This window comes from Gekko japonicus, unplaced genomic scaffold, assembly GCF_001447785.1.
Source record: "Gekko japonicus isolate JY-2015 unplaced genomic scaffold, Gekko_japonicus_V1.1 scaffold521, whole genome shotgun sequence".
NCBI classification, from domain to species: domain Eukaryota; kingdom Metazoa; phylum Chordata; class Lepidosauria; order Squamata; family Gekkonidae; genus Gekko; species Gekko japonicus.
This window is the reverse complement of record NW_015161965.1, coordinates 611,381-621,937: the sequence shown is the minus strand read 5'-3', so window position 1 is coordinate 621,937 and position 10,557 is coordinate 611,381. Positions and strand designations below refer to the sequence as shown.

Here is a 10,557-nt window from a genome sequence, read left to right as displayed (position 1 = left end):
CTCAGTGTCAGAATGTGTTATCTGTCCATTCCTCAAGGCACAATTTTTTTAAAAAAACACAGGAGCCAGTATTAAGGGAGGGAGAAATTAGGTTGCAATGAATGCACAGGTTTTCCACCTTCATGCTTCTGGTTCTTCCAGGTTGACAGTTCAGTTCAGTCTGAGTAGGACTTGACATTTCACAAAGCTGTCAAATAGCTAGGTGGAAAGTGAATTAAGGACTTTCTGACCTTTATCATTTATATAATATAATTTATATAATTGCATAATGCTTTACTGGTTAATATAAGCAAAAAAAAAATCAGCTCCCTGCTTCCAAGACATTTACAGTCTAAATTTCAAGTCAGTCGGGGGAGCAAGCAGATGCGCCAGACACAATACAATCTGCTAATTATCAGTGTAAGCCATGAGTTAGGCACACAGACCACTCATTTTTGTAACCTTTTCAAGACCTTTGAATAAAGACTTCAATGGTATCATGGTCTTATGCATCCCTATGGATCTTCCCTATCTCCTAGGTGAGAGAAGAATTTTGCATAAAAGACAAAATGTGCTTTCCCACATTTATAGGGGATACGTAATTCAGCACATAGTAAGGCGTGAATGGAGGGGGGGTGAGTGCACTTTACCTCCCTATTTCTTCCAGTGTGGATAAAAAAAGTTTTTTAAAAAACTGACTTTTTAAAGTTTTGATGTTTCAGCTATAATATCCCTCATTTTAATATGGTTTAAAATGAAATCTGTACTTAATGTAAACATAGGTAAAGGTAAAGGTTCCCTTGCTCGAAAGCCAGTCAAATCCGACTCTAGGGTGCTCATCTCCGTTTCAAAGCCGAAGAGCCAGCGCTGTCCGAAGACATTTCCGTGGTCATGTGGCCGGCATGACTAAACACCAAGGCGCACGGAACGCTGTTACCTTCCCACCGAAGTGGTACCTATTTATCTACTTGCAATTTCTTGCTTTCGAACTGCGAGGTTGGCAGGAGCTGGAACTAGAAATGGGACCTCACTCCATCATGCGGCACCTGGGTCTCAAACTGCTGAACTACTGACCTTCCACAGCCTGCAGTTCAGCGTCTTAACCACTTGAGCCACTGCAGCTCCTAATGTAAACATAACCCCCCTTTAAACTAAGTTTATGACCACTTAGGAAAAAATGCTTTTTCTCAACAAAGAACTGCGGGGGAAATATCTATGGAAGCCATTCTCTTAACACATTGGTTCCTGTTTGTACTTCTTGGCTTGTGCATGGCACAGGCAAGTCACCATTGAACCATCAGAGTAACCTTTCATTCCTGTTTTATGCCTTGTCGTTACCCAATCTTTGCATTTGGCTCTGTGTTGAAAATATAAATATTTTTTACTCTACCTCCCAAAAAAACATAGGCAGTAACTACTGTTAACCTGTGTTTCTAGTTGAGATTATTGACCTCTTTCATACAGTGTGGCAGTGCCAGGGCAATTATACTTCAGAGGAGAAAGAGCCTAGCCAATATGACATTTTCTACATGGACACAGGTACTTGCAACTGTACATTTATGTGTGGATAGACCATTTCAAGATCTGTAGTGCATACAAGCTCAGAGAAAACTGAGTTGCCTTGCTTCCACTGGCATCATAATCAGCCTGCTTGTCTCTGTGATCTTTCAGGAATCCCACCAAATTTTATTTATTTAGAACATTTATATGCCACTTCTTCAGATACAGAGAGTTCACAAAATAAACAAAGATAAAATCATATTCAGTGTGGTATACTGGTTAGTGTTGGACTCTGATCTGGCAGACCCAGGTTCTAATCCCCCCTGTGCCACGGAAGCTTGCTGGGTAACTCTCAGTCTAACCTACTTGTTGTGAGGGGTTGTTGTTGTGAGGATAAACTGAAAGAGAGGAGGAGGAGGAGGTAAAATGCTTTGGATTCCAATCCCCACTGTGAAGAAAGGTGGGGTATAAATGAAGTAAACAAATAAAAATATAAAATAATTAACAAAACATTAAAAGCCCAACCAATAAAAATTCAGAGCACAAAACAGAAGGAAAAAAAGCATAAACCATTTAGGAGCCTAAATGATCCTTGTAACAGTTCTAAGGGTAGAAGCAGTTTGCAAAACTGGAAAGATCAACCCCCTAGTTAAAAGACAGGGGGAGGAGAGAAATGTTTTGGCCTGGCAGCTGAAAGAATGTAGAATCAGGCAACCCCTCCAGGGAGAGAGTATTCCACAGCCAAAGTGCCACCACTGAAAAAGCCCTGTCTCTGGTTGCCACCTGCCTCAGCTGTGCAAACAGGAGCACAGAAAGCAGGGCTTGTAAAGAGGCTCTTAATTTGGGAAGCTGGATAAAAACGGGAGGAGGCACAGACTCAGGAGACACCCAGTGGATGAAGAACACCCTGGCAGGTCCACTCCACATCAGGATCCCTTTGCAGTGCATGTTTGCAGGGGCCAGAGCTCAGAAAGTCCCTTGTTTTTTCAGCCCTTACCAGACCCTAGTGCTTGAACATTCTGTAAAACATTCAAGTTGATGGCATATGATAGCAATGGCCTGTACAAGCAAATGAACTTTATAATAAATCATCTGGTGAGAGTCTGAGATGCTGATATTTTTGCAGGTTTCACTAGCATTGTCATTCAGTAGATAGCAACACCTGCATACTTTTATAGACATTTCTCTGAAATGGTCAATCCAGCAAGAACTTGCCTGCAGGAAATATTTTAGGTTAAACAAGAGAGATGCCCTTGAAGCTTACTCATTGCAAGGATTGGGTGGGATAGATTGCAAAAGATGGAAATGTTATTCTGCAGTTGCCACCCCTTCTCCCTCCAGCCCATCATTTCCACTCCATGCTTAAAAAAAAATGGAGTGGAGTGGTTCAATAATAATCATAAAGTGCCATCAAGTTGCAGCCGACTTATGGAAACCCCATGATGTTTTCGAGGCAAGAGACACACAGAGGTGGTTTGCCATTGTCTTCTTCTGCACACAGCAACCCCGGTCTTCCTTAATGGTCTTCCATCCAAATAGTAACTATGAGTGATCCTGCTTAGCTTCCAGGCTCTTCATGAGCATGAGCTATTCTAGTCCCTTCAGGCTACTAGAGTAGTTTACAGATTCTCAAAGTTGACAGGAAGCCTCACTGAAAAAATGAATATTGGTGAATTGAGAGTGAGTTTCCTCTCTGTTTAGAGAGAAATGTTACTGGCTTGCACTCTGTCTGTTTCCCTGCATCTGTTGATACACATTTACATTGAGGTGTACAGTACATTAGACGTCTGCATACCTGGGAGGCTGCCTTCTTGCCTTTGCAGTGACCATTCTTAACTGTATCTTCTGTGTACCAAGTTGAAATAGCAAGGCTGTGTAGAGCAGCGGTGGACAGAAGGCAGATTCACAGCCCAGTGGACCGCTGGGAAATTTCTGGTGGAGTGCCCAGTGCCTCCTGTGATATGTACAAAGAATTCTGGGGTAGGTTCCCTCCAACAAGCCACCATCTGAAGTAACAGCATATACTTCAGGTCATGTACTACATATTAGTTTCACTTTGTCTGTGAATCTTGGATATTGCTTGGTAAATTTCACACAGATTAGAGGAGCAGGGAGCCTGTTTAAAAAGGATATGAGCCTTTTTGAGCCTGCAGTCACCTTTAGAATTCCGACAGTGTGGTGGGTGCAGCCACAAAACATGCAAACTTCTCAAAAGAGCACTCTCCCAGGCCATGTCAATTTGGACAAGTGGTGGTGGGGCTGGTGCTTTTCCATACATGCCACTGTTGGAATAAAGCTCTCACACACCTGGGAGGAACAGAGCTCCAAGTGCACATGAGAAACAAGGTCCTCCTGACAGCTGCAAGGACTCAGCTATCTGGCCATTGCCTCAGAGCAAGACTAGAGCATCTTATCATCATTCTTGCCCTGTCAATGAAGGTTACTATTTCTTATTCAGGCCCTTCATGACAACACATTTATAAGGGTTAGGTACTCTTCCCAGGGTCACCTGACAAATCCTATTAGAGTTGAGAAAGGAGTTAAACAAGGATGTCTTTTGGCACCACTTCTCTTTAATTTTTACATCAATGATGGGGTAGCCTATTTAAACAGGCCCAAGTTCCATCCCCCAAAGCTAGACAACAGACACATAGGGGTGCTGTTATACACAGACGATGCCGTCCTACTTGCAAGGACACCCATAGGTCTCAGGAGAGCCATGAGTTCTTTTGCCCAATATTGCTAGAATAAAAACTTAGAGGTTAACTATTCAAAAACTAAAGTAATGGCCCTTACGAAAAGATCCCCCCCCCCAATTTTTCATTGTTACTTAAATTCTATTCCCATTGAACAAGTCACCTGTTTTAAATATCTGGGTGTTAACTTCCAGGCAAACGGTTCTAGAACTGTAAATATAAGCTCTGCTGCCATAAATGTCAAAAGGAGTGTGGGGGCAATTCAAAAATTTTACTGGCACAAAGAGGGCAAATGTCTTGTAGCTGCCCTTAGACTATTTAAGGCCAAATCTCTCAAGTCAACTTACCTTTGGCGCCCCCATCAATATTACATCTAACTACAAGAAACTGGATACAGTCAACTCAAAATTTTTGAGATCTGTTCTACAGGTACCTAATGGCATTCCAAATGCATTTATTCGAACTGAAACTTGAATGATGACTGTGGAGGCAAGGTTATGGATCATGGTGATTCATTATTGGCTGAAATTAGTTTTTCTATTCAAGGGGCTGATGTGTTTAACATTACAAGACACCTTTACATCCCCCGGCTTAAGGCTATAGAAGAGAAACTCCCTTATTTTGGCCTCACAAAATAATACCTGTGTTTCCTTGCCTATGACAAAGCTAGAGAATTGATAAAACAGAGGATTATGGATATTGACAGGCAGAATTAGAAGAACATACACTTCTTATCCCATCAACAGAGTAAGTCCTATGTCCTATTTTCACCATCTTCAAACCACAAATATAGGAGAATGTTTACCGTTATGCGCTGGGACGTTCCTCCTCTAGCGATTACAGAGGGAAAGTATAACAAAATTCCATTTGAAGAACGTATATATACCCCTGCTGTAACAAAGGCACTGAAAATTTAAAGCATGTTATTTTCGGCTGCAAGGCCTACAATGATCTCCCTAAATCACTTCCGCTCCCTAAGTCCTTACCCCTGATTAGTGGGCAAAGAGTTTGTATTATGACAAATCTCCTTGTGGATAGGCATTCAGAGGCATGTGGATGGTTTGCTTTAAGAATTAGAAAATCTATAACGCAGCAAGTTAAATGTCAATCATCTTACTGTTAACTGTCTGTCTCTTAAGAATTTTAAAACATATTGTTGTTTAAGCTTCTTTTATATTTATTCACAGGTGTTTTGACTATTTATTAATTTTGCTGTGTCTTAAATGTCAATTGCTGGCCTTGGCCATAAATCAAACTTTGCTACTTACTACTACTTGCCCTGTCAAAATGAAAATAAAACAAGATCACAAAAAGATCAAGTAAGAGAGAGACTGACAAATATTGCCATGCAAAAAGTAGGGGGGATGCATGCTCAGGTGTGCCAGAGTTGGAGGCCATCTAAACATTCTGGTGCTTTTAGAAAACTTTCCTATTTTTTCTGTTCTTGTGGTCACCATTGGCATTAACGGTTAGTGGAAGTGCTCCTTGTGTGTGAGCAGGAGGGTACAAAACCCCCCCCCCCCAGTTTCTGTTCATCCATTACTGCGGTGAGACATGGTCTTTTGAAATAAGATCGCATCAAGGCTACATCGTCCATTTTTCCTGCGCCAGCATCCCCGGTTTGGTTTTCCTGTCTGCTTTCTTGGCCAGCTTGAAGCTGGCAAGTTGTATCTGTTCCTTGGTCTCCCCCCCCTTTCTTTTCATAAGACTGGATGTTGGGGGGGGGTTTCCCCCCCTTTTTCACTTGCGTTCCCGCCTCTTGCGGGCTTGACTGCTTCCTTATTCCGATGACCTAGAAAACAAATTCTTTTAAACTATCAACGCCATCATAAGAACATATTGAAATGATTTTCCTGGGAAGGCATTTTTTCAGACGCTGAAAGAAGAAATCTTGTTTAAGCATACAAGCTTAAAACAGTCCTCTCTCTGGCTAGTTGGCAAGAATTTCCTTCAACAAGATGCCCATGTGACCTTTATTAAGGCCATGGGATGTGGGCCAGCGTTTGATATGCAAATAAGTTCAGACTGCTTCTGCTAACAAAAGAAAAATAAGATCAGGAATATCCAGGGCTAATTCTTCACATATATATACACACTCTCTCTCTCTCTCTCACTCTCTCTCACTATAATCATGCATTGGGGGCTGTTCACTCAGCACCCATTCATGTCCTTTAATTTACTGCAATGATTTCCTATTGGCTGAAGGAAATCATTAATCACTGATCTTTCTTTGAAGTTTTTTCAAAGAGGTGGTTATTAACCCAACCACTAGATCAGGATAGGGCATAAAATAATAATGAGGGGATATGACAGGGGAGACCCCAAAACTAATCATTCTTTGCATAGGTTAAGGTTTCCACAAAGGTTTCTATAAAGGCACATAAAACTAGAGTGCACAATGAGTCTTAGTAAGATGGCTGAGAAAGTTAAGTTCTGCAGGCCAATTTTTTTTCTTTGGATCTAGGAGCCAGCCCAAACAATTAGAAGCCAGAGTTATTTTTCAGCCATCAAGACTCTGTATTTGAACAATGAGGTTTTGTAATTGCTACCACAGTACCTAATCCTAACTTCAGTTAGGTGCAGTATGTACAATAAACGCAGGGGTAACCATGGTTGTCTTCACCACAATAAAACGCTAATCCCAATCTAAAACACCCATTTCTGAACAACAGCATAACTATAAAATAAACATACATCAAGTAGGGCATGGAGGTTAACTCAGAAATGTACCCAAGGGGCATGCACATCCACCCACACTTCTTCAGGGCTCCAACTACCATTACTTAAGATGCATGAATGTATTATTTATTCATTCAATTTATCCCCCCCCCCCCCCCCGGGGGCAGGGTAGGCTCAGGGCGGCTTACATAAAATGTGTATATAAATACAATTAAAATCCATCATAAAAACAACCAAAAACCATAAACAAATCCGTTTATTACGTTTTGTTGTTGTTATGAATATTACATTATGCTTTTTCATTGTCCCTAACCATCAGGATGGGGCAGAGATTTCCAAAGCTAGTTGAGTCCTGCTCAGTTATGATCACAGAGAGAAGTGGCAGGAGCTGGCAAGAGCAGCAGCCGCAGACAAAACTAAGGCACGATCACTGTTAGCAAGTGGAGGTTTTTGGACCATGGCCATAGAAAGGAGAGGAAGAGGAGCAAGAGTTCCTTTGAAGCAGTACCAGTTTGGGCATCAGTACCACCTCTGCTCAGACTTTCAGCAGCAAAAGAACCTGGTTCACGTGCTGGATGTGATGTCAGGCACCTGAGTGTTAGTGCCATCTGCAGTTGCAACAAAACAGTCAGTATTTTTTGTCATGGACCACAACAGAAGATTTGCTAAATGCTAGCAGCAGCACTCTCTTCTCCACAATTCTGATTCATGGGCCTCTTTTCTCTTTGCAGATATGCCACCACCGCTCCTGCCAATGGACCTCAAAGGGGAACCTGGACCGCCTGGGAAGCCTGGCCCAAGAGGCCCTCCTGGCCCACCTGGCTACCCTGGGAAACCTGGCACCGGCAAACCAGGACTTCATGGCCAACCAGGCCCTGCTGGCCCTCCTGGCTTTTCTGGTATCGGCAAACCGGGTATCCCTGGGCTTCCCGGCAAGGCAGGGATGAAAGGGATGCCCGGGGTGACAGGGGAGCCTGGCGTAAGGGGAGACCAAGGGCCAAGAGGCTTGCCAGGCCCACCAGGGTTGCCTGGACCAGCTGGTATTTCCGTTAATGGCAAACCAGGCCCACCAGGTGGCCCAGGCCTACCAGGATTCCGGGGGGAGCCTGGAGCCAAAGGAGAGCCTGGTCCCCGTGGCGACCGTGGCATGAAGGGTGAAAATGGAGTTGGAAAACCAGGGCTGCCTGGACAACGAGGGAATGGAGGAGCCCCTGGCCCCGCGGGGCCTCCAGGACCTATGGGCATTGGGAAACCTGGACTTGATGGATTGCCTGGTGCTCCAGGTGGGAAAGGTGACTTGGGGCCTCCAGGTGAGCCAGGTATCAATGGGCAGCCTGGGCCTATGGGTCCACGTGGCCCACCTGGAGTTGATGGAATTGGCATACCAGGTGCTGCTGGTATACCAGGCATGCAAGGCCCTCTGGGTCCTAAGGGGGAACCTGGCCTCCGCGGTCTTCCTGGTATGCCTGGGCCTACAGGATATGGGAAGCCAGGTCTGCCTGGCTTAAAGGGAGACCGTGGTCAACCAGGCATGCCTGGAGCCCTTGGTGACAAAGGGGAGCCAGGAATAGATGGTGAGCTGGGAGAGATGGGCCCCCCTGGCATTACTGGGTCACCAGGCCCTCCCGGTTCTATGGGTATGCCAGGCAAGCATGGAATTCCAGGCCCTAAAGGTGAGCCTGGACCAGCTGGGCCTGCAGGACTACCAGGCATGCGTGGGGACCAAGGGCCCAGTGGTTTTGTGGGGAAGCCAGGGATTCCTGGAGAGGGGGGGTTGCCTGGGCCCCAAGGAATGCCTGGACCAATGGGCCCCAAAGGGGAAAACGGTTTCATAGGGCTTCCTGGGGTGCCAGGACAAATAGGGCCTATGGGCTCTAAGGGAGATGCAGGTATCCCAGGGCAACCAGGCCTTCGAGGCCCATCAGGCATACCAGGTTTACAGGGGCCTTCTGGTCCAATGGGCCCTCAAGGTTTACCAGGCCTAAAAGGGGAGCCTGGCTTCCCAGGGCCACCAGGAAATGGCAAAGTAGGTGAGCCAGGGATTGTTGGTCCCATGGGGCCACCAGGGGTTCCTGGAAATCCAGGATTAAATGGGCCACCGGGACCACCAGGGCTACCAGGACCACCTGGTGCACCAGGGATGTTTGATGAGACAGGCATCGCTGGCCTTCACTTGCCAGATGGAGGTGTAGAGGGAGCAGTGCTGGGGAATGGCAAGCACGGGAAGCCACAGTATGGCAGAGGGGAACTATCTGCTCAGATGGTACCTGCCTTCACTGCCATCTTAACCTCGCCATTCCCAGCCTCAGGTATGCCAGTAAAATTCGACAGGACTTTGTACAACGGGCATAATGGCTATAATCCAGTGACAGGGATCTTCACGTGTCCCATCTCTGGCATCTACTACTTTGCCTATCATGTCCACGTTAAAGGAACTAATGTCTGGGTGGCACTTTACAAGAACAATGTACCTGCTACTTATACCTACGACGAATACAAAAAGGGCTACTTGGACCAAGCTTCCGGAAGTGCCGTGCTTGAACTCAAAGAGAATGACCAAGTCTGGATCCAGATGCCATCTGATCAAGCCAATGGTTTGTACTCCACTGAATACATCCATTCTTCTTTTTCTGGATTCCTTCTCTGTCCCACATAACAGCTGTTGGACATATCTCCTTTTATCTACTTTAGCCATAAACTGTATTTCAAAAGAATAAGTAAATACAAAACGTCACTGGGAGGATGGTACAACCTGGTGGTGAAGAACCATTTCAGCCATGAAGAGATCAGTAGAAGAGAGACTTTATTGGCAGGTATTTTCAGTACCAATCTTTGTATTCAGAATATAGTTTTCCCTAGTGACTGTACATCAGACACAGATGCTAACTTGGGGATCAGTTGCCAGCCCATTCGATCAAATGCACAGAAGGCATTTGATCGATGGCAGCACATGGAGAACTGCAGCCTGAAATGTATAAAGGTGTAGAATTTCTTATTAGACTGAGGCATCTCCTTCCAAATTTAGCATTTGCTCATGTTTCAATTTTCTGTTGTGAAATGTGATCAGAGTCAATTTTGGGGGGTAATAAATACTCGACAGGGTGCGGAACACTTTGCATGAACACCTTATACAGAATGATCAACATCTCTACAGTATCCTGTCTGAGGTATATAGAGAACAGGATGGCAAGCAAAACATATTTCAGAGCCATTCAGAGAGTGTTGTGATTTCACGCCCCCTCCAAGACTCTCTAAGTCACGTTCATCTATTGGCAAGGAAAAATACTTGACATCCATACCTTGTATAAGGCAGTGGCCCAAAAACATCAACGGCCCTGTGAAGGGGTGCCTGACACTTCCAGTACAAAAGCCCTACAAGGCATTGCTTCCAATGCTGGCTTTCTCAGCTGGGAAAGGATGTGTTGCTCTATCTTCAAAGTGCCAGTTAATAGTTTCTTTCAAGATGTGTAAATTTTTTTGTTATTGTTGGTGAGGGTACCCAGCCTCCATGAAATTTTCGATTTACAAAAAATAGAATCCATTTGTAACTTTCCATTTGGTTGTTTTTTACAATGGTGCTATTAGCTACTTAATGTTATTCACAAGTATAGTGCAATATCTATCACAAAAAGATGCAAAATGTTATGTGCAAAGATTTCTGTGATTAAGAAAAAAGGAATAATTTCATTGTTGTTGTTTTTTA

At 44.4% G+C, this 10,557-nt stretch overlaps 1 protein-coding gene across 1 annotated transcript; it reads left to right on the top strand.

The window, feature by feature from the left end:
- Nucleotides 1-7,585: 7,585 nt before the first annotated feature.
- On the top strand, nt 7,586-9,757 carry COL8A2 (collagen, type VIII, alpha 2). The gene has a single exon (XM_015429625.1). It carries the CDS (start codon nt 7,588-7,590, stop codon nt 9,508-9,510), a length of 1,923 nt encoding a protein of 640 aa, XP_015285111.1. The 5' UTR covers nt 7,586-7,587; the 3' UTR covers nt 9,511-9,757.
- The last annotated feature ends 800 nt before the right edge of the window (nt 9,758-10,557 follow it).

Coding starts and splice junctions, on each gene's coding strand:
- COL8A2 (XM_015429625.1), top strand. CDS start 7,588: ATGCCACCACCGCTCCTGCCAATGGACCTCAAAGGGGAACCTGGACCG.